General features: G+C 43.4%; 1 protein-coding gene and 1 long non-coding RNA gene across 15 annotated transcripts in view; one reads left to right on the top strand and one right to left on the bottom strand.

Moving 5' to 3' along the window:
- Positions 1 to 20,392, bottom strand: part of KDM6A (lysine demethylase 6A) — a 150,757-nt gene extending 130,365 nt beyond the window's left edge. For 9 of the 14 annotated variants that reach the window (XM_085048200.1, XM_085048015.1, XM_085047637.1 and 6 more), the window contains exons 1-2: positions 19,737 to 20,392; positions 19,469 to 19,532 (exon numbers count right to left, since the gene is read on the bottom strand). In XM_085048200.1, the coding sequence (XP_084904326.1) occupies positions 19,469 to 19,532; positions 19,737 to 19,894 (222 nt within the window). In that variant the 5' untranslated portion in view covers positions 19,895 to 20,392. The remainder of the gene's footprint in view (positions 1 to 19,468; positions 19,533 to 19,736) is intronic. The other 5 variants (XM_085048267.1, XM_085048078.1, XM_085048130.1 and 2 more) reach the window with 1 other exon arrangement.
- A 340-nt stretch (positions 20,393 to 20,732) lies between these two features.
- LOC146444131 (uncharacterized) lies at positions 20,733 to 24,706 on the top strand. Its single transcript, XR_014849173.1, has 2 exons — positions 20,733 to 21,280; positions 23,800 to 24,706. It is a non-coding gene; the product is annotated as an uncharacterized LOC146444131 (long non-coding RNA).
- Positions 24,707 to 24,938: the final 232 nt, after the last annotated feature.

Here is a 24,938-nt window from a genome sequence, read left to right on the forward strand (position 1 = left end):
CTAACAAACCTGACTAATCTTAGACTGAAAATTAAAAAAGTTTAAAAAAATTTGGCTGTTGAACAGTATTTAAATGTAAACAGTAGTGGCAAAAGGGGTCTTTTAAATACTCTCTGGTATCACTTTTAAGACAGCAATTTTCATAAATACAATGCCATTACATGTATCTGTGTATCTGAACACAACCACACACAATGTGAAGGGACAGGCTTGAAAAACAACTGGAAACTGTCATGTAAATCTATGTATTCTTCTGTGTTCCCTCTCAAAGCCTTTGCACAGGACTGCTGAAACAACTTCTATTCAAGTGAGAACAGACCAATACCAATACTTACTATGAAGAGCTGAATTGTTAAGCAAAGGGTTTTTGCCCTGGAGGCACTTCTGAATAAGAGTATTTGAGAAACTTTAGGTAAAATTAACTCTTTAATAATTTGAACTACCACATCTTTACTGTCCAGACACAAGGCAAATGCTGTAAATGAAGAGAGTAACCACAGAACTAAAACCCACAGACAATATCTGATATCAGTCCAGCTTCAACAACATAAATACTTGTAAGACTCAGTGCTTGGAGCTTCTCTAGAGAATCACAATTTTAAATTTTAATTAATGAAGGAATGTAATCCTTTAGCAAATATATTTAATTTTTAAGAACCAAACCCACTTATTATGGTCTTTCAGTACCACTGAAGTAACAAAAAAAAGCTTTCCATCCTCATATAAACCACGTTTTTTTCACACAAACACAACTGTTTTTTAAAACCCTCTTGTGAAATAATTTTCTCCAAAATTTTAAAAGTTTTTGTTTAACAACACCCCAGGCAAGAAAAATGAAGGAGTAAAAGTAAGAATATTCAAGAAAAGTCAGCAGCATTAGGTTTCTGTGATGTGCTTTCAAAACGACATGCAGAAAATTAAAATGGCCTTGAACTAAAAAAATAAATGGTTATTCATAACTTTGTTAACAAACAGAATAAAGATGCAACAAACAACAAAACAAACAGCACCCTCCCCCACCAAACTCCCTCAGAAGTGAGACTGGATATCACTTCTTGCACACCTTTAATGTCTCAAGCCCAGCATGCAGTGCCTGCCACAGCACCCAGAACGAGCTCCCTGACCTCCAGAGATAACACCAACTTGCCACGAGAAAGCCAGGCCCTCAGCAATCACCGTGCTTACACATTTTGAAAAGTTCTGTAACGCTAAGCTACAGTCCCAAGTTCTCTAATATATGTTCCAAGTAATGGTTCACAGCCCTTTTTTTTTTTTTTTTTTACAAAAATGTTTTTCCCCCGCCCACTTTCAGATGAGCAGACATATGTAATTCCCTTTCTGCTGCATCATTTATCTGGCTGGTAGGCTTCAAACTCAGACTTGCTCTTTTTTCCAATATATATATATAAGCAGCCACTGTCAGCTATTATTTCAAAATGGTCTTAATTCTCCAAGGGAAAGAAATGCCGATTTTTCTCTCCAAAACAGAAATATTATCAACAAGATCAAAAGCAAGTGACAAAAGCAGCAGGAGAACCAGCAAAATGCAGCATTACAGTTGGATTCTGCTGTCATTTTTGTACAGGACACAAAAATTAAATAGCTGATTTATTATCCATTTTCATCAACCCAAGTCTAGATCTGGTGTGGCATTTTAGAATTTGAAAAGTGCTATTTCCAGCACTGATGTCCTAATGCTGCTACTTGCTTTCACTGTCAGAAAGCCATTATTGTCTCCAGTGATCATGGTGAAAGCTACTGACAGTGATACAGCTACCACTATTTTTGTACAGTTTATCTGAAAACGTAATATACCTTTTAAATAGGAACTGTAGCTCTGGGTTGGTGAAACAGGTTTTCAGAGTGTCAGGCTAAGTATAAAAATACAAAGTGAAAAGACCTTTGTCAATAAAATTTAACACATAGTTTGTTAGCAAGTGGAATCTTGTGTGAGGCCTCCCAGAAGGCTGAGAGCAACTAAATAATGCCCTGAAAGCAGGAAATACACAGTTCTGCCCACAAAGATGTGACATGGGGCACTGGAAAGCAGCTGTTGGTATTCCAGCTGCATCAGTGCCAGCAGTACTCCACGGTCAAGGTATTAAGCAAAAAAGTATGAACTGTTACACTGTGCTTTCCCTTGAGGAATATCGTGAGCCTGACTGCTAATGATGAAATAAGAGAATATTTCCGTGCCGTAAGAAATCCACCGTGATTTATTTAGCACTGCCTTCTACAGGCAGGAAGAGAACTCAGGGACACCAAAGCCACCACAACCATCAGCAGCTGCAGGAGACAGGAATGACACGCAAATCTCAAAGTTGGGGTAGGGAAGCAGATCACTGGGTGTGGGGGAAAAAAAGTTGGGAAAAAAGCAGAGCTGGGTCTTCCTAGAAAGCAGGCTAGGAACTGTGACATGAGCAGCTGTGCTTCAGGCACAGACAGGGGCAAAGAGCACATGAATATTACAGACCTGAAAAAAAGAAGGGTCACTCATGGAAGTCAAGAGCTGAATTTATGCCCATGGGCATAACTTCTTTTGCTGGTTCCAAAAGTCTTGCTAGACCAGCCTGGAAGGTCACAAGATACCACAGAACAAAGTCCATTGCATAAACCAAAACTCTGTGCTGTTAACAGCTCAGTATTCAGGGATGGGGAAGGACAAAAAAAAAAAAAAAAAAGAGAAACCTTATTTTACTACAACAATCTCAGTAGTCACATTCCAGGGGGACTACATGTGGCTAAGTCATCACTAGGTAAATGATACTGTGCAATTCTCAAACATCACTTCATTCTCCTGAAAACTCTGCTAGAGGTTAAAGGGATTTATGAGTTGTCTATTTGAAAGTCTCCCAACACACTCAGCTTGCACCTCCTTCATTTCCAGGACTCGTTTACAACCACAACAGACCAACACCACTGTAGGTGTACTCCATGACCTCATGTGCCAAATACAACAAAGAGGTCAGTTTGTATCTGACCTACAGATCTCCAGGTGAGGCAAACATCAGATACACACAGCTTGCAATTTAGAGCCGCCTCAAACAAAAGACAAAAAATTCCACTGCAGGGTGGGACCCCCCTAAGGATGGCTTCTTAACCCAAGTTTAGCACTGCAAGCCTTTGCCATCCTCTGATCTTTCCTTCACCTTCTTTAGAGTTTGACAGATGCAAAATTGTTCATGTTTCAGAGGCCTATATTTAGATTGAACAATTAACAGGAACTCTTATGTCATAAATACGGGCGACTTCCCAAAATCTTGGGAGATCCTCCTTCCATTGGTTATAGTAGTTTTAAATGTGAGGGCATAAGTTCTGATGTAACTTCCTCATTTAATCATGTGGCCCAAGCTGTCAGAGAATCACAGAATCATTCAAGGTTGGAGAAGACCTTTAATATCATCAAGTCCAGCTGTCAACCCAGCACCACCACAATGTTCATTCACCATTCAACCATGTCCTCAAGTGCCAAATCCACCCATTTTTGAACACTTCAGGGATGGTGACTTGACCACTTCTCTGGGCACTCCATTACAACACTTAACAATCCTCCATGAAGAAACTCTTCCTAATACCCAATCTAAACCTTCCCTGGTGCAGGTTGAGGCCATTTCCTCTTGTCCTGTCATTTAATCCCTGGCAGAAGAGACCAACTCCCACCTGGCCACAACCTCCTTTCAGGGAGTTGTAGAGAATATGAACATGTCCTCCGCTGAGAACACAGAACAAAGACCTCAAAGAGCTCAGACAGAACACCAGTCAGAAACTGAAAGTTTTTGCAGTCTGCTTGCATAAAAGTAGATGACACTAAATTAAAAGGGATTTCCCCACAGATAATGCAGGCTACAAGCACTGAAATAAAACATTAAATACTTGTATGACAGCATCCAAGAGAAAGCTATTGAGAAGCATTCTGAAATACGTATATATTAAGATGTGCTATTACAAGTAATTAGGTTAATTTTGCATATTTATTCATACATTAATAGAAAAGCATAGTAGTAGACCTGAAGGAAGGTGGAGAATTTAGTAATACTGAAAATAAACAGTTTGAAAGTATTTTTTCCTAAAACTAGTGTCTCCCTCTCACCTACATCTTTTTAGACCACTGCATGCAAACTTATGACTGACACCACACAAATCATGATTCTTATATGACAGCAGGCCAGGTGTATGTAGAATTTAAGATAACCAGAGGAAAAAATACTGGAGGGATGGGGAACAATGACAACATGATGGGAGACACAAAAAAACTGGAGAGGTTAGGAAGGCAACATTACACAAGCAACGGAGCTTTTGTCAAAGACAAGACAACTTATAAAGATTTACAGCTTCATATGGACATGTAGGTGCAACTGCATGAGCACCTTTCAACAGTGAATTCCATTTGGCAATGGAAACTTCACCTCTCATTTCACCTGGATCCCCCAGTGCTGTGCAACTGTGCCTCCCAAGGGGAAATCCTTCTCCAAAATTAATGGAATCTTCGTTTAGGTTCTATGTGCAAAGCAAGAGGTCTAACCAAAAGGATAATCAAATGCCAAGATTCTGATTTATGCGCAGGAAGAAAATGCAACATTTCTGTTCAAATGTGCATTTCAAGGAGTAATATAACACCTTTAGTAATAATAACACCTTTACACTAAGAACCAAAACTATTCAGAAGCATCAACTGTATTAATTTGACTCCCTTATCTTACCGTGGAAGGAGAGGCAGTACCTTCCCCTACTCATTCAGTGTCTATTTTTTAATTTCTAAGAAAAATGTGAATTTCTTCTACTTAAATGAATTACCAATTTAACAAGTACAATGAAGTTACATAAATGAATGCATCCGCTGTTTAATAATGTTCTTCTACCTGACATTTAAATAATACTGGTCATTTCTCTTACACTGCAGTTTTCATCCACAAAGCTCATTTCCCACTAGTGTCCCAAGAGCACAGGAAGGCCCCAGCTGCAGACACCACTGCTGCTTCACAAGAATCAGCTCTACCATGTTCAGACATGAGGGCAAGAAAAACTCACACACCTTGGTACAACCCTTCAACTATGGCAGCAGCAGAGTTCTAGGGGGGGTTGATTCTGACTCTGCAGGTGATGGTGAAGTGATACCAACAGAGAAACTGCTGTCAGAGCAGAGGAAATGTCAGCACAGCTACAGCAGCAGAGACTGAGATCCACGTGGGAACATCAACACCAAGAGGCTGTCTGAATTTGACAGCACTCTCCTTCTTAAACCCAGGTACCAGTAAGTACTAGTCCACAGCAATTTTATTTTTTTTATTTAGAAAAAGAAATCACTGGCAAACAAGGTGCCAAGTGAAACTGATCTCCTTATGAGAATGAATTCATTTCTGCCATGACATGAAAAGAATCTGGAAAGGCTCTCAAATACTACAGAAAAATCATGAAAATGCAGCCACTGGAGCAGGAATGTGTTCCTTCTCCTTTCCAGCTGTCTGAAGCCTGACAGACCTTAAGCTATTCACTAATGAATTGCTCTAAATCAGTTTGCTCCATTTTTGAGTCCTGGCTGTGGAAGTGAGAAAGCCCTGAGGAAAAAGTTGTGAAATGACCTGTAGTTGAAACTTGTTTTCCTGTTTCAGCTGGTAAATCTGCATATCTGCTTACCAATCCCTCTGGAAGCACAGTTTCCTGGAGTCAGAAAATTCCTACCTAGCTGTGCTGAAGAATCATTAAAGTCACTGAGTTCTAATGTATCATAACCAGCACTGCACTCTATCAAAGAAGCTTCATTCTCTTATCTTAAAAAAAAATAATAATCAAGAACAAATTAAAATAATCTCAAAATACGAACAAGCTTTCTCTAAAAGATCCTTGCTGCTTGTCTGGAAAAATTGAAATTACCTTTAATCACTGAATACAGAAACTGAAGCAGAGCAGTCAAGCAAAACCCCAAGTGCTGGGGATGAGGCAGGTGATGCTGCCTGACGTTCTCCAGCAGCACAGAAGTCCTAAGCTGCTCCTCAGCTCCACAGGCACCACACATTCCCTGAATCCTGAGAGCTCCTTGTGAAAAATGACTGCTCTTAGGCATTTTCACTTTCACCCAGAAATCATAAGAAAAATCACCCCATCCATCATTCTCCATGACCGAGTAGCAAATAGTGGTCTAAAGCAGAGGGCATAAACTATTCCATTCTTTCAAGCTACCAAGGACTTGGCTTAATTAGCAATTAAAAGCAAGTAGTACAAACGTTCCTTTCTCACTGCACATAATGGAGTCGTCATTGTTCTCAGATTTTTGGCCACAATGCAAGCAAGCTCCAAGTTTGCAACTGGCACTACAGGAAAACATTCTACCATTCAAAAGCAAAAAAACAAGCTGCCATCACGAAAGAAAAATCAACTAATAAAGAAAAACACAATTTAAGATGACAGCATTTTTAGTGACAGGGAATGAACACATTGCAACATTCCAATTCCACATTATTCCCCTTATAGTTTGAGCACATCTACACTCACAGATTAACTGAAGACAATCTCCAAGATTGGGCATCACAGTCCTACGCAATGATCATATCTCCACAATCCACTATTACCTAAGGAACCCTTGCCTAATCTTCCACAATTCTTTCACCTGTCCCAAATACAGCTGCCTCCAATACATTTCCATATGACAATGCAGCTTCTGCCATGCTCTCCACCTTTTTTAATACAGCAAAGGTCTCCTTTCCAGGTTCCATTCAATCATTAATACTTTTTTCAAATTATTTATACCAAATAAACTTCTAAAGATTACTTGTATGAGACTATACAGAGAAAAAAATCCTACCAATTCAGCAAAGATAGACAGTGTATAACTAACCCCAGAAAACTGTCAGAACTAATAAATTTTTAACACATGAACTCGTAAGATAACAGAGACTTTTAAAGGTAGAAAATGAGACCTAATTCTGCTCATTAGCTAACATGGACTCTGATGGTTTCTGGGATCTCATCTTACTTAGCAACAAAAATTAACACTGCTATAAGCATAAACACCTCCAAATCCACCCATATATAACCAGAAGAGGCATTAAAGTAATTTCAGCTATTCATTTCCTCCACACAGTAACTACAGTTAAGATATTCCTCAACTACAAAAACATAACTTGTTAGTTAAATTCTATGTGCTCCTGTACTAAAGGTGGGATGTGGATCTACACTCAGGCACAGGGTGGGATTTTTTGGTGTTGTTCCATTCAGGGCTAAGAGTTTGACTTCAGTGATCCTTGTGGGTTCCTTCCAGCTCAGGATATTCCACGATTCTAAGTCTATTTGAGGGGTTTCATCAAGGCACCAGAAAAGGCTGGCTCAGACATGCATCTGTCATACTGCCTGATGCTTCTAGCTTCGTTTCCATGCACAATACTTGTTTTAAATATTTTCCTCTTAAGCAAGGAGTACAGAAGTATGTACTGCTCTGATTCAAAATCAGCTGAACAGTTTCTAACTATATTTATTTTGCAGAAATTATACAGAATAAAAGCTATACTCACCCTTTCCTTTGAATTAAAAAAGGAACAAATGAACACTCATTTCTGCTTAAAAGCAAGTAAAAAACATCTTTAAAATAGCAAAAAAGACCCTTAAGCCTAATTTCTTGATAATTTTAACAGGTAACACTTGAAAACTGATATTCCTTCAGCGTTTTGCAGTCTCCCACTCTTGAAAACTTAAAATGTTCAAGTACTAACAAAGTCACAAATTCAAAGGCTCTGCCCTTCCAACCATTAAAATGCAGGAGAGATTAAAAATACTCAGAAAACAACACATTTCTGTGCACCACACCAGAGACTAAGAACAAATAAAGCTCTGAGAACCATGGTGTGGAAACTCGACCCTTGGTTACTATATTTGTAACATGCCCAGAAGCTCCATTAAAGTTTACCAACCAATGTACATAATTTTTGCAGCTCTTTATTCTTCCCAATATCATTCCACTTCTTCTCTCCTACCAGAGGCTCCTTATGACATGCTTTATGATGTTATATAATGGATGTTCTCCATTTTTCTTATCCTTCCACTTTATCTTATGCTCTTCCTACATTTTGTTGTATTAAACTGCACCATTGAATTCTCTAGATCAGCATCACTCTCTCTTACACAGGCTTTCAGTTCCACACTTTAAACTGTTTCTTGCCCTTTCAACATATCCATCTGTATCTCCCACATTTGCTCAGCTTTCTTTATCCTTCAAATTTAAAGGCAGCAAAACATGACATGAGAACAGACACATGAGAGTTCTTGGCCTTCATTTTCACCTTGAGGAAAGAGTAAAAGCAATAGTTTCTTTACTCTTCCCTTCCTTGAGGGATAAGGAGGGAAAAGAGAAGCAGCAGTCTAAGATAAAGACTTAGACAACACAGCCAACATCTTAATTTTAAAAATGGGAGAGAGTTCTGCTAGAACTCAAAGCTTGTAACTCTTACTAAGCTTTTTCACACCCTACACAAACTCCCTGCAATTTGGTTACCTCTATTTTGTTCCCATTTCCCTGTTTTTAAAATCTTTTGAGGCAGGCCCCAGCACCATCAAACACTTGAATGCTACTGAAGTTAGCAGCAATGTTTAGATGGTAACCAGGCACAAGATACAGGTAGCTGCTGGAAATAGAAAACACTATGACATATGCACACCCTGCCAGTCCACTCACCCCCCACTTGGTTTCACTAAATCACCCATTCAATTCCTTGGTTTCCTACTCTAAGTATCCTTTTGCAACCCTTCTTCCACTTCCTTTAACTGAAAATGTCCTCCTTTTATTACAACACTGTTTTCTAAAAACCTTCCCAAAAGACTGCTTCATTTCTCCACTTTCCTAAAATCAAATGGTGGCCTGATTTTCAGAAGTCATAGGTTCAAACATAATTCATGAAGCACTCAACCTAGATCCCTCAGGATCTCTCCTTCATTCAGAGTTTTTTCCTATATAATCCTTCTCACATCCACTCTCTGCATTCCCTGCTGCTGCATACATGTTCAGATCTGGACCTGCCCCAAGTCTCCTTGTGGCAGTGTAACTTCACAGAACACCTGCTCTTCCTTCAGAGAGAGTGATGAAGCCAAGTCACTGCACTCATTCCATCCCTCCTCTCCACGAAGAAGGAGAAGTTGTGGATGTCCCATCCCTGGGAGTGTTCAAGGACAGTCTGGACAGAGCTTTAAACAACCTGGTCTAGTGGGAGATGTCCCTGCCCATGACAGGAGAGCTGGAACTGGATGGTATTAAAGATCTCTTCCAAACCATTCTGGGATTCTCTGATTCTGTGTAATCTAGTCCGGACAACCTATGCTTCCAAAATACAGGTAATTCCATTCTCCATAAGAAAATAAGGAGCAATATTTTTATAAACATGTCCCCAAAGCCTTCTTTTCTCAAGGCTGAACAAACCAGGATCTCTCAGCCATTCTCCAAACTGCAGCTTCCCAGTCTTTTGATCATCTTTACAGCCCTTCTCTGGGCCTTCTCCAGCTTGGCCACATCTTTTTTGTTTACTGGGGACCAAAACTGCACATAAATAGTCCATGTGTGACCTGACCAGTGCTGAGCAGAGTGCAAGGATGACTCCTCTGTCTTTTTTGATAATTCCCTTCTTGATGCAATCCAGCATCCCACTGTTTCCCTTTGCCACAGCAGAACATTGCTCATTTTTATTGAGCTCAGTCCACCAGGACTCCCAGATCCCTTTCCACAGAACTGCTTCCCAGCCAGAAAGATCCCAGACTGTGCTGCTCTCCTGGACCATGTTTTCCCAGATGTAAGACCTTACATTTGTCTTTGCTGAACTTCCTAAGGTTCTCATCAGCCCCTTCTTCCAGCCTATCCAGGACTATCTGCAGGGTGGCTCTCCTTTCTGCAGGTCCACTTCCCATTCAGTTTGGTACCATCAGCAAAATTCACAAGGGTGCACTTGACCCCACCATCCAGATCACTTATGATAGTACTGAACAGTGGTCCAGCATCAATCCCTGGGTGCCCCATCCGTGACAGGCAGCCAGCTTGAGAAGGAGCATTTCCCACCGTGCTCTGGGCACTGCCCATCAGCCAGTTCCCACCCACCACACAGAACCCTTGTCTGGAACGTAACACATCAGTTTCTCTAGGAAAAGGCTGTGGGAAACTGCATGGAAAGCCTTTAAATCCAGGAAGGCAATGTCCACCACTCATCTCATATACACCAAGCAGGTTGCTCTGTGCTAGGAGGCCATTAGGTTTGCCAAGAACAATTTGCCCTTGGTGGAACCACGCCAGCTCATCCCAATCATGTGCTTCACCTGACTTGTGACAGCTCCCAGCAGGATTCCTACCTTAACTTTCCCTGGGGCTGAAGTAAGACTGATGGGCTGATGATTCCTGTGTTTTTGTTTAAATCCTTCTTGAAGATGGGGCAACATGAGCCTTCTCCCAGCCTTCTAGAACATTCCCCAATCTCCATGACTTCTCAAAGATTATGGAGAGCAGCCTCCCAACAATAGCAGCCAGCTATTTTAATACCCTCGATGGATAATTTTTAGGGGTCAAGCTCCTGTCATAATTCACACCCCAGAAATTCCTTCATTAGCAGTAGGTCTGTGCATGAAACTGGATTTTTGTTCCCAAGGTCTGGGGCCCAAGAGTGCTGGTAAAGACAGAGGTGAAAGAAGGGCAGAGAACCTCTGGCTTTTTTAGCATTGTTGGCAACTAATTCACCTCTCCTGTTTAACAGTGGGCCAGCATTTTCCTCTGTTTGTTTTTGTTATTTATGGTCCTGAAGAATCCTTTCCTGTAGATTCTGACATCTCCAGCTAATTTCAATTCCAGTTGAGTTTTTACTTTTCTAACTGCACCTCTTCACACTCTGGCAATGCCCTTGCAGTTCTCAGTGGGCATTTGTTTGCTTTTCCATCCCTGGTAAACTCCACTTTTGGTTTGGAGCAGACTGAGGAGCTTGCAGTTAAGTCAAGGGGATCTCTTACTCTACCTACTTCCCTTCCATTTAAAGGGGATGAACTGGTTTCGTGCTTCCAGAAGAGCATTCTTCAAGAACTCTCAGTACTCACTAGAGCTCCTTTATCCACCATGCAATCTTCCCATGGAATCCCTCCCACCTCAGCTCTGAGCAACCAGAAGTTGGATCTTCTAATTCCTAAAACCTCTTAGTACTAACTTTCATTAATGGTTATTTAAAACTAGTGAGTTTTCTATTTTAACAAGGTTATTTTTGATCTCTGAAACCATTCTCCAGCCTGGTTCATCACAACAGGCCCAAAGATGGTTCCACTTACACATCTGAGAAGCAACAGAGAGTACTTAAAATTCTGTTAACTAGAAGAAAAATACCTGAAAATAAAGCCTTAACTTCAATTCATTATTCTACTCTACATTCCTGTGCAAGTAAGTTTTTAAATCACAAGATAATGAAAACACTGCTTAAATAAAAGCTTAAAATGGCAACTACAATGGAAGCAGCATAATACTGCCAACAAAAATATACATCTCTTGGCTCTATTTTAAAAGCTGTTGCACTGGATCTTTTGTCTAACGCTGCAAATTATATTCTGAAATTGTTCAGAATTTTAAATTCTCAAAATGGAAGCAGAAATTTGATGAAAAGCACACTCACAATTCAGTCTGCTTTAGACTTTAATAACCAATCAATATTGAGAAGTGAATCATAATCCTCAAATGCCACTGTGAGAAAAGGAAATGACTTACAGCCATTTTAACAAACAACAATTAATTTAACAACTTACCACAAAAGAAATTCATACACAGACATACAGTGTTTTGTGTGTAATTCATCACACACTTTTAGTCACTCCCTTTACAAAACTGTAAATGAGCTCTTAATTCTACATCTTATTTAATTAAGCTACTGCCATGAAGGCTACATAGGAAATCCAAGAACCATAAAGGAAGGTAATTTGTCAATACAGCTCTGATGGTGATCCATGCATCCTCTCACACTCTGAAGTGAAAGTACCTGATAAACAATATTCTTCAACTCCCAAACATGCTTAATGGGGGTTTTGCTCATTAGCATGGTATTTTATGTACATAAGGAATCCTTCTCTATGATTCTTTAAATACAAAGAATAGTATTCAGTATCAAGAACAATACCTGAACCACAGCAAAACTTTAACAAACAGAGGCTCATTTTAGAAATGTACCATTCAACAAACTTCATTATTGCCACAAGCAAACTATCAAATGGCCCATGCTACTTGTGGCAGTATCAGCAGAACTCATCTTGAAAACAAGCTTTGAACAGACCCACCTTTAAACAGGCCAGTCTTGAAAAGAGCTTTTCCACACAGGAATTACTCTACTATGGCTATTTCTTTAGTCTGCCTGTCCATAAAGTGGGAACATAATAAATATTTAAGTATTTTCTCTTGCTTTACTGAACTTCCCTCATCCAACAAACTCAGATTAAACTATATTAAACACAATTCCCTTCTTTCCTCGTACCAATAATGTTCTTTATGGTACTAAAATTATCCTCTCAGGTGCACCTATACAAATCCTGGCAGCCTTCACAGGCCTCCATATAAGACCACATATTTCAATTTTGTCTGGTTTTAACTACAAATAAACATTCTGCTGAAGATTAACATTTTCCACAAAGAGTCAATTGGTGTCTATAATGACACCTCAAGTTTAATAAGCATCACTTCAATGTTTTAAGTGTGAAAATGTATTACTCAAACATTACCCTGCAAACACCACAGCTGCAGGACTTCACTAAGAAAAGGGGTTAAAACAATAAAGTAACTTATGTGTTTTATATGTAAAATGCAAGGTAGGTGTGACACTAAAGGACTAAAGCTGTATTCCTATACTTATCTGCACTCAAGATGAGCAGGACAATGGTTCAGCTCCTGGAATTACCTGATCCAATACTAAAACCTGCCACCCAGCTCAGTTCTGCACTCACCTCACTCACAGCCCACCTCCTCAATTCATTTCTGCAGAAGCTCATCCAAACCCTTTAAGCAGTAACTAGTTTTTGTACAACTATTTAAGTGTTCTCTAACTACAAATATACACATTTCCTTCCGTTTCAGACTGCTGAAAACACAGCAAAATCCCTCCCATTATCCACAGATTTTACCAGGTGAGGACCAAGAAGAACTATTTTTGTTCAGTAATGTGAGAACAGCCTGAAGTTTAATTGATGGATCTTTAAGGCTGGAAACCAGAACTTAATTTCTCCACAGAACATAAGTTTGCCTAATTGTCAGTGGGATAAATAACAGTGGGCCATGGCATATAATTCTGGCACTGGAAAGTCTTGTGACAAGTGTTAATCAGGAAAAAGTCACTTTATAGCCATAAACATTTTCCATGACTCTCTTTAATTTTGTATCATCTCACTAATGTGATGAAAACAAGTGTTTCTACACGCACCAAGTTATCCAAGTATGAAACATCTACTCTTTTCTAAAATGGTATAACAAACATATGGCACAGCTTTCAGAAGATGCTTTCAACACTTACTTCAGATGGTATCAACATTTGCAGATAGTTTTACCTCTATAATTACCGAGTCCACTCAACCCACTACGGTGAACAAACAGCTATGCAGGCTGGCAAGAGGCAGAGAGCCATGCTGAAAGCACACCTGAATAATACCATGAACAGACAAAGCTTTAGATTGTCTATTCCTTTTTCACATATTGTACCTGGATTCACCTGGAGAAAAATTTGAAAGCTAGAGGCCGTGAGTATCGTGATGCACAAAAGGATCAATGATTAAATTACTGGGATGGAAAACTGTTGTGTCCCACCCTTGCCACAGTTTTTCTTCACACTTTCAAAAGTTAAATAATTCATCAGAACCTCTAATCCTCAGCTGCTAAAATACAGCAGTAGTTCCCTCTCTCCTCCATCCTGAACCACTGCCCACCTTGGCTGTTTGATTATTCAAGTCAGTAGGGCATGAATTACCTTGACTTGATGCACATGTACCACTTAGAGAAGCAGAACACTTCAGCCTCCAGACTCAGGACTTAAAAGCTACAATATGTACTATGTATTCAACAACAAAAAAAAAATCTTACATTATATTGCCTATTAATAGTCTCGAGATAGTGAAGATAAGCTTACTGAAATGCAAATACCAACACACCAAGTGTCCTGCAATCCTAATTACACCTCTACAAAAGTATGTTTTTTTGTGGACATGAGATCCATCCTTCTCTCTTCATTAACACATTAAAATGACAAGTGTAATGTTTCTGACTTCATCAATTTTCTTGCCTTCAGAAAGTAGTACCAACACTGTGCTTGACACTTAAGGAACAGCCAAAACATTCAGGGATGTATGTTTCGAGCAATAAAATCCCACTATTAAAAAAAAATATATATGCCTTGAACACTAGTTGTGAAAGTATCAAAACAGGCTAATTATTTCACATTTACTGTGTAATGACCATTAAAAAAAAAGCTGCTTTCAATACCAGATGAAATACAAATATTGCAAAACTATAACCAAGTAGGAGGATTCACAACCATTTAATACACTATGGCAGTAATTCCCAAGTATAAACGTGGTAAAACCATGAACTACAGAATGTGTCACCCATTACACCTTAATTGAATCCTAAAAAGCTGTACCCTAGTAACATAAAGACCAAACTGCATACAAAAAAAAATACTGATCTCAAAAAAACCTACAGCTCAGTTAAAATCGTCCAATAAACACACTTTAAAAAAGTAACACCTTCAAAAAAGGCTAGAAAACCAGTTCCACCATAACACAATTTACTAAATTTTATCCAACTTCAACTTTCTCCACAGGACAACCAGTACACTAGATAATAAATAAAAATAGGAAAAGCACAATATATTTTAAAAAGAACAAAGCCACCGAACATAAAGGAACAACTCAGATATAAATTTACAGAAACTGGAGAGGCTGCCCACTTCCTGGAATGCCTTACAAATGCCTCCTGCTACCAGTTCCCACTTTCTCAATTCCCAGTATTGCCATTATATAAGACAAACACTCTTAATTCTTTTCCAAGCAATATTTCTTTGTTTTGATGAAAACAAATCAAGCCAAAATGCTTCCAAAGTGATTAAAAAAAAAACCAAAACACTTTACTACACTGAGACTAACCTGCTAAAATGTTTTCCTGCATAATTATTTTTCAAGCAGCTTGTTATAAATAAAACTGAGGTTATTTAATTATGGATTAGTAGGAAATTAACATTAATGTCAATACTGAAGGGACAAAGTCAACATAGACTAACTCACACTGTCCAAAACTATTTTTAAACCAGCAAAACCTAAAACTGTAAGAAAAATGAAATATTGTCACTGTGCACTTATTTTGTAAGCTTTATAAAAGCACAGATAAGCATGCTGTTAATTTTGTCAACACATGTGGCCCTTAAACAAAGGAAATACCATTTTTAAAATCAGCTGGAAAACAAAAGGGCTGCAAAACCATGAGAGGTAACACAGACTAAAACATGGCATATTGTGTGGAACTACTTCATCTCTCTAAATCGACTTCAACATCAATACTTTTAAATGGAAACATGCTTCAGATTTTGTCCACAGGATATGACAAACTGATTAAACTCAATGAATAGGAATTAACAAGCATCTTATACCCAATACATCAGACTAGCTACATCAACCTACATCTGTATGGATGCCAATTACAGCTTATGAAACGATGGTTTGTCACTGCAATCAAGTCAACTTTGGCTAAACACTGGAAACATCATCCAAAAAAAAAAAAAAAAGAAAAAAAAAAAAGAAGGAAGAAAGAAAAAGGAAATGCTTTGCAATTCACTTCCAATACAATGGATATCCTCATCCTCTCCCCCTCAAATAATCTTTAAGCTCCATCTCTTGCCAGAACATCTTCCTGGGAGAAAGAGACGTCAAGACAGCAGCAGGGTTTTTGTTTTGGGTTTTTTTTTCTTCCTTCATGTTAATGTTCTTGTCAACTACGGAAGCATAACAGTGAGCACTTTCTCCTACACAAGACTGACTGTGTTGGATTTCCAGCATTTCAACCAGTCTGAAAGGTGATCTCTCTATTTCCCTCCCCTGCTCCGTAAAACCACACTTACTGCAAACTATGATTTTCAAGGTCCTTCTTCTGCAAAATAAACACAAAATTTTTGGCAACAGAAAATTCCGTTCCTCTGTCACACATACAGCATGTACACCATTACAGACAGCAAAGTTTGATTTCTTCTGGCTTATCACATATCCAATGCATGGGGCAACATTACAATATTCCCAACCCTTACTCTATACCTTCTATAATGAATAAAATTGTACAGATCTCATGTTTTATCTGCTTTTTTGATTTGCTACGCACAGTAGAAGGGCTCAGCTTACTTCACAGTACTACAGCCCTTACAGCCTACAAAGTAAAACTACCAAAAACGGGGGACTCAGACCCAGAGTATGAAGAGAACCCACAACTACATCAAAGCTCTAGACACAAAGCTTCCTCTATCCCTGAATGAGATCCCCGTTTTCTTATTATTAAATCCTGCCTGGGTGTGGCTTCATTTAACCGAAGTTCCCACTGCAAACGCCTCCTGCAATCCCCTCCAAGACAATGCACACCTCAGTGAACCCCACCAAAAATAAGGAGTGTCTTCTTGCACCCAGGCACCAAATTTCAGGCCAGAACAAACTCCTCCTGCTGCACACGTACCCAGGCAGCTAACGGAGCTGTTCCCCAAACACTTCCAACCCTGGAGCTCCCATCAGCCTCCCCAGACAGGTAGGCTGCTCCTGCCACCTCAACCACAGGTAAGCAGAGAGCGCTGCCAGACCCCACAGAGCTCGCACTGCTACAGCCTGGCAGCCCCTGGAAAAGGTTCAATAGCGGGTGTGCTCCTCTCACATCGAGGGGAGCACGGATAAATTTCTGCCTTTGTGACAGATTCCTCTGGAAACATGACTCGATGGTTTTTCTTACCTTACAGAAACACTTGCACATAAATCTATGCTGTAACGCGCTGCCTTATAGATTCTTAAATCAGTCAGTCAGGATTTCATAATTATGGAGTCTAGGGTCTTTGTTAGCTGTTGTTGCTCCATGCACAAAAGGAAACATTTTGTTGCTATCACTGTAAAACCTAATAATTAACTGCACGTTTATACGGCCACAGTTTCTACAATAAAAATAACTGCTATATTGAATTAAAGTGGTCTGCTAGATTAATTGTTCTAAAGCTTTCAATAGAGCATAAATTGCATGCAGCTTCACACACAGAGAGAAAAGGAATGAAGTAGAAAATACCTTAAATATAGCAACTTCTTACTGATCGGTAACAGAAACACAAGCATGTTCCCCCGAAGTAAAAAGCACAAACAAAACCGAAACTGGTTCAAGCCAAGAAATTCCTCTCGAACATCTCTGCACTGAACAGTAACGTTTTAATCCTTCTACTTCCTTAAATAATCTACCTTTCTCAGAGACAAGTTTTACAAAGAACGTGCTTCGGGAGTTACTGTGCAATTCATAAACGTACAAAACACCATTTGAAAACTGAGGTTAAATCGCAAAATATTTGGTTTGCTTGGGGTTTTTTTTAGTATTCACTGCATGGATTTGCACCTGAATACAGTAAAAGAACATACAATGCTATTTTTAAAAACGTAGTTCAAAACTATTAAAACACCCCACAACTTCAGACTGTATGTACTAAAATTACAATTGACTGGCATTTAAAAAAAGCATTATACCTAAGAAAGGCACAAAACTCAACTGAAAGGCTGAATTGCTGCTTGCACTACCTAATTTTACAGTACGCAAAATAAAACTTAACCCAGGGATTTTATGCGACAGATGATCTAATTAGATGTGAAGCTTTTATTTTCTATCTGGCATCCTTAAGCTCTACCCCATACGGGATTCAGTCTAGTATTTCCAACAGCCTCAGCAGACACGAGTTCTGGTCCACCAACAGTTAATGCACATTATTTAACTGCTCTGACATGTCACTCCCCTACCTTTTTGATTAATGGGAAGAAGTGCTCTTATAAATAACTCTGAAAATCGAAAGGAAACCACGAGATTCTTTTTTTTAAAAATATAAGCACAAAGGAAAGTGTACTTGCTTTTCCTTCCATCCCTCCCCCCTCCCCCCACGTCCTGACATTGAGCTTTTCCAATCCTGCCAGAAATAAACACCCAAAACCAACTAAAGGCCTAGGCTATCCAATTCAAGACGCTTCGGAGCGAAATCTTCAGATCAACCAAAACAAGCAGCGGCAAAAAAAAAAATCCTCCACGCTACAGCCCGGGCACAACAATGGGATGAGCAGTGTCAAACGGCAGGCTACTGACAGGAACAAGCCAGGAAGCAGGAACCAGAGGAGCAGTGTGCCCTTTGCTTCAGCCGTGCGGCATTTTAAACACAGTTCCACTCGCTCTGCTAGCCGAATGTTTCGCTGGCGTTCGTGTTTAAGCACAGCTGGCAGACACTCGGCCCGCACAGCCTTTGTCAGCAGCTCACGGACGGGCAGCAGAACGTGCCACAGGTTGATAAGGAGGACACCGGCGCTGCGAAGCAGCAGGAAAGCGCTCAGGAAGAACTTGGGATGCGCAGGAGAGTTTCCCTCAGCCTTCACCGGGGGCTCCGCGCTCCCCACATTCGCTCCCGGTGTTTGTTTCGTGTTTACCTCCCCCCCCTTCTCTTTCTCCTCCCTGTCCGGCCATCTTGGGCCGACAGGAGCAGCCATTACTTAACTAAATGACAGGGCCAACAACTTTCCACAGAGACAAACACCTCTGTCCGGACAGCGGGCCGGGCGGCGGCAGCCCGCGGGACGCCCCGCTCCCTGTCAAGCCGGGCCGGCGGGCGGGCGCGGGGCTCGGCGAGGAGCGGGCACGCCGGATGGAGGCAGCGGGGCCCGCAGAGTAAACAAGTCACTCTGACGGGCTCCGGGAGCCGCTCGGCGCCGCGCCCGCCCCGGCCCGGACCCTGCGCTCCCCGCGGGCTCCGGCCTCGGCTCCGCTCCCGGCGGCTGGGGGCGAAAATCACGAGGGAGGGTCCGGGGAGCGGCAACGTCAGCAGCGCCGAGCGCGCCCTCCCTCCCTCGCTCGCTCTCCCCCCGCTGCCGCCTCCTCCTCCTCCTCCTCGTCCTCCGCCTCCCCCCCTCCGCCCCCGCGCCCCCTCCCCCGGCCCGTCCGCTCCCGGCCCCGGGCTCCGCCACTTTCCCGTCCCGGGGCCAGACGGGCACCCGCATGGCCACGCTCCCCTCGTCCTGCTCGGGGAGAATGGCGGTGGGGGGAGGAAAGGAAAGGGGCAAAGGCGGCAGCGACGCGCGGAGACCCCGCGGAGGTGGCGGTGCCCCCCGCGCAGCCCCTGCGCACACTCACCGTGCGGGCCCGGGGGTCCCGCGGGAAGGGGCGGCGGGGCCGCCGCGCTCCCCATCCCCCGTTTCTCCCCCCTCCCCCCCATCCCCGCTCCACATCCACCCTCGCGCTTACCTTTAACAGCAAGGCCTTCGTTCTGGCGCCATCTTCATGAAGCCTCAGAAATCCGAAGAGCCGGCTGCGAGGAGGGGAGCGGGCGGGAGGGAGGGGAGAGAGAGGCACCGGCGTTAGCGAGAGTCAGCGCGGCGGGCGGGCGAGGGCAGAGCGCGGCCCGGGAGCGGCGGCACACGGGGAGCCGCGGGCAGGGGAGCGGGGGCACACGGAGGGAGCGCGGGCCGAGCCGGGACACGGAGGCGGCCGGGGCGCAGTGGGGAGCGGGTACCTGTCGAGGCCGGATAGGGCTTCTCTCTCCTGGGCTGTCAAGCTGGCGAAGTCCTCCTCGCTCTGGCCGCTCGCTTTCCCCGCCGCCATTTTCTTTTCCTCATCACCGAAAGGAGCAGCAGAGGCGGCGGCGGCGAGCGACACTCCGCACGATTTCATGGAAACGCAGCGTAATTAACTCGCGGATCGCACCCCCCCCTCCCTGCGCGCCCCCAACACCCCCCAGCGCCGGGCGGGGCGGGGTGCCCGACACACACACACACCACAACTTTTATTACAACAACAACAGCCGGCAGGGAGGGGGAGGGAGGGAGGGGAGGGGAGAGGGAGGGAGGGAGGCGGGGGGAAGCCCCGCTGCTCGGAGGAGGAGGAGGAGGGAGGGAGGGAAGGAGGGGGGAGGGAGCCCCAGCGCTGGAGGCTCGGGGGAGGAGGAGGAGGCGGCGGCTGCGGATGGCGGCGGAGCGGTGTTTACATCGCCGCTCGCCGCCGGCGGCGCGGGGAGCCGGGGTGTTGGGGAGCCGGGGGGACCCTCCCCGCCCGCCCCGCGGCTCGGGGTGTGTTTTGCCGCCCGTACAAACTTCCCCGGAGCCGCTGCCCAAAGTTGTTGTAATTGTGTCACACCGCGGACCCCGCGCGCCGCCACCGCGACCCCCCCGTGCCGCCCCGCCCGCCCGCGGCCGCGCGGCCAATCGGCGCTGCCGCCGATCCCCACGTGACCTTTGTTGACTTACGTCAGTCATAGCGCTCCACCGCCGCTGCGCTCCGGTTCGGTTGGCCCTCGCGGCCCGCCCCCCCCGCCGGCCTCACGCCGTTGGTCGGTGGGTGAGAGAGGGGGCGGGGTCTCGGGGAGCCGCCGTTTTTGATAGGTCGAGCGGGCTGTCAATCAAACGAGCTTTTCGATTAGCGAGCACCATCAGGTTGCGGTGCGCCTTTAAAAGCGGACGGCGGGGGAGGGGGGAGATGTCGGGAGTGGCGGGCGCTGGGGTGGGAAGAGGAGGAGGAGGAACGAGGGAGGGCTGCGCTCACGGGTGGAGTTGCGTAACGGGGGCTCCGGGCTGGGGGAGTGGACGGCGCTGAGGAAGGCGCCATGTCTCACCGGTGGGGGGTGGCAGGCACGTTCTCACCCCCCTCCGCCCCACCCTGCCTCGGGCGTGGCACTCTTGGCACACGCGGAAAATAAAGGCTTCCCGTAGCGGGCCGGGGCTGTAGGGGACGAAGAGGGGGATGTCTGGGCAGCGGGTAAGGCTCGTGCGGAAGGGCGGCGGCCGCCCCCGCCGTTGGTTTCGCCCACGCCCCCCTTCTCCCCCGGGAGCCCGTGACAGGTGGAGCGGCCCCCGCCGGCTCGCGCGCGCCCCCGCGGCTGTCACGTGGCGCGTGCCGCCGCGCGCGCTTCGCGCGAGACGCACGGCAAGTCTCGCGATGTCTCGGGAGCCTGAGGGCGTGAGGGCGGGGAGCGCTCGGCCGGCCGGGGATGCCGCGGCGGGAAAAGCGCGACGGACCGAGTGGCAACACCGGGGAGTTTGGGCTTCTGGGGCTGCGTCGCGTGTGAGTAAAGCTCTGAATTCCTTCAGGCGCGGAAGGGAAAGGGGGTTTGCTGCTTGTTTCCCCTGTTTCGTACGGCTGAGCGCAGCTCCTGCCCGACTTGTAGCTGAAGCGTTACCTGGGCGTCATTGAATGGCTTGGATTGGGAGAGACCTAAAAGGTCTTGTCATTCCAATCCCCTGCCGTGGGCAGGGACACCTTGCACTAGACCAGGTTGTTCAGAGTCCCATCCAGCCTGGCGGTGAACACTTCCAGCGATGGACATTCCCGCCTGTTCCTGAGCCTCCGCACCGACCTTGGGCTCCTTGGTTCCTCCGCCCTTCCCAGCTCAACCAGGAGCCCGAGGGACCAGGTTTCTCTTTACTGTACCTCTTAGCCAGGAGGCTTCAGAGATTTTAAGTGAAGCAGGTTCTTTGATCTTGGCTCTGCTGTCGTGTGTACAAGGAGGTGAGTCTTGTTGCAGGTGTGTGAGGGCACAGCTCATCCCTGTGTTGCTGGAAATGGATCAGAACAACCCTCTGTAACAGCACTGCATCGCTTCTCTGGGGGCTGGTTGAAGGTCCATAGCTGGGCTGGCTTTTCCCGTTTGAATTTCCTGCTTGATGATTGCCAGGTGCTCTAAAGCAAAAGCAAAGCCATTAACTGCCTTTGGGAATTAGGTGAACGAGGTCAAAGACCTGCCTGTGCAGGGGGTGCTGCTGCTTGCTGGTTCTCATTTAATTGCCTCTCTCCAGTCATATGCTCATGACACTGAAGCACATAACTCTCTCTGTGGTATACTAACATGTGTCAGTGGTGTTTTTCAGGTGGATCCTCACATATTTTCTCATCCTGATGGTGCAGGAATGGAGACCTGGTCAAAACAAAGTCTTAAATAATACAAATGAAAACTCTGAGTAGTGTGTCCATGCTTCTCTTAAAAGCAGACTCTTGTAATGTAGCTCTGCTTTCTGATGCAAATGCAGGAAGAATGAAAAAAAGCACCTGGGTTTGTTGATGTTGCTTTTCTTCAGAAAAATCAGCAGCCAGTTTAGGAGTATTTTGATATAAGAAACAGGCATTTGTGTTTAAAGGATTTACAAGTTTGGAGTCCAGATAAAACCCAAGTTGTTTTTGGTTCTGGGAATAGGCCATAGTCTGTTAATAGTGGAAACAGAATTATGATCAAAAACTTGTGTTATCTGTATTGTCTGTGGCTTCTCTGTCATGGATTTTCCCAGCAGAGTTTCCTCAGGTGCCAAAATCAGTGTGAGGAGCTTGACTGGTTAGGAATGGGCCATCAATACAGGATTTCAACAGATTGTTTTTGAGGATCTTAACTCTCAGGTGTTAAGTTTCCACTTTGCAGTATCCCAAATATAAATCAGCAGAAAGGAGAGCAGATGAAACCATTTCTCAGTGGAAGGAAGGGATTGCTAAACTACAGAGCAGATGTGGGGGCTGTAGAAGCAAAGACTCCTAGTCCAGCTGAAACCTGTGTGCACCTGAAGTCACAAAACCTGAGTTACTGTCAGTGCTATTCTTAACCCCCTCTAGCCTGCCTGAATTGCTGGGATTGAATTTCCAGATGTATTTATATGTTTATTTATATGCTGTCACTTCCAAGTCGGGTACCAAATTTGAAGGAGCAGTACATCAGTCCCTGTTGGATACAGTTGAAATCCCATGGTCTTCTGCAGTCCAGACATACTTTGGAGTCACCTGCAGCAAGATTTATCCCTGGAAAAACTATGGTGTTTGAAGCTGGGTGTATCAGTTCAGATTGGGTTTTCATTTATGCTTTTTGAAGTTCTGGGCAGCTGCAAGTCTTGACTTGCCAAGCAATTGAGGGCAGTGGTCATCTCCTTACCCAAGAGTCTGAAGAAGCTCAGGAGCCACATGTGATCTCTACTCACACAACTGTTTAAAAAAGGATTTTGAGGTGTGGAGTCGACATTATGCTCCCAATAGCTCAGGGGACCTCTGACTATGAGGCAAATCCTTTTGCAGCAGGGCAGGCAAAATGTGACAAGACAATAATCTTGCATTTGTGTGACAAGGTGCACATATTGAAAGACAGCAAAGAAAAAAGCAGGCTGACCATCAGAACCCACAGGATGCCATTTTGTGTCCTACAAAACATACATCTAACACTTGCATCATTGCCATCTCGCCAAATTTTAGTCAACCTGCCTGAATTACATGGCTATTTGGCATGTGAGTGAAAGCAGCATAAGCTAGTAAAACGTGGCAATAGGTTAGTCAGGGAGAAAGCAGTTTTGTTAACACTTTTTTTTCTGCATTTGTTTTCTTTACTGTTGTTTTCTTCATTTACTCCAAAGTAAAAGAAGAAAAGCTTAAATTACTAAACTGTTTTCTTGATATTTGGAACAAAAATCCTGTATTGCTTCATTTTTGTACTTTAGCAGTGGCTTCTCTATTGTCCAGGAGTTCACAGTAAAATGACTTGTAATTTGCATGTTCCCTGTACTACCAACATGAAAGTTCTGATGAGTGTTGTGTATTGATCTATGTTTTAACAGCATATGGTGGTCAAGAAAGTGGGGAAGCTGATCTGAAACATAAGGTTTTGGGTTGTTTTCTTGGTTTTTTTTGGGGGGGTTGTGGGTTTTTTTTTGTTTGTTTGTTTTCTCAAAAATAGGCAAATGCTTTTGCTTTCAATAAGGAAAATCAATACATGTGTAGGAGAATTATTATTGAAAATTGGAAAAAAGTCATCCCGATACTGTTTCATCCCTATGTTGATGGAAAAATGGCTCTTTAATCTCAGAAATACTTTACTAACTTTGGATAGAATAAAATTCTAGAGGGAATAAAAGTGAACTGGTCTAGCAAATGTGTTATTATAAAGAAAAAAATAGGGTTTTTTAAATGAAAGTTTTTAAAAACAAAGCTAAACACATTGTTTAGCTTGTTACAGACCTTAATTATTACTGTTCTGTCTTCCTTGAAACATGTACTCATTTTTGTCTTTTGCCCTCTCTGTCCTTGGTGAGCATGACTTTAAAACCTGGATTGTCTTTGAAAGGCTTAATGCTGGAATTCATCTGGGATTTAAGTGGTAATTCATGGTCATAAGAAGTACATGCAGTCACCAGGTAAGCAGTAGTATCCATCCCTGTGCAGCAACATGTCAGCAATTCAGTCTAAACATGGAAAACCATGGCTTTGTATCATGACCTTAACTGTATTCTGAGCTGTTCCATGAAATTCAGAAAGCAGGGGGGTTTTGGTTGTTCTCTAAATTTGCTGTGTGAGAGAGATGAGTTCTCTGCATGCCAGCATGAACAGTGACCTGTTTGCTGAAGCTCTATCAGTAGAAGAAACAACTGTTAGAAGAACTGTATCCTATTTTTGTAGAATATAGATTTATGTTATACCAACTGACAGTTTCTGCTGAGTTGGAGAAATAAATAATATGAAAAATTATACTTGTCCGGGAAGTTGTTCCTTTACAGTGCTTCTGTTAGTAGATTTTTAAATCCTTTTTTTCATTTGTGCCTCCCACCTGCAGCACTTTTGCCTGTGTTTTTGGTGTGTATTCCAAATGTGGGAATGCTTTTGTTTACAGTAATAGTTTTGGCAGGTAAGTGGGTGAATGTCTGCCCTCCTTCTAGGAACTAGATGTGGCAGCTTATGAATTGCCACCTTCCAAAGAAAT

This window comes from Lichenostomus cassidix, chromosome 1 (assembly GCF_008360975.1).
Source record: "Lichenostomus cassidix isolate B80296 chromosome 1, HeHo_3.0, whole genome shotgun sequence".
Taxonomy (NCBI): Eukaryota; Metazoa; Chordata; class Aves; order Passeriformes; family Meliphagidae; genus Lichenostomus; species Lichenostomus cassidix.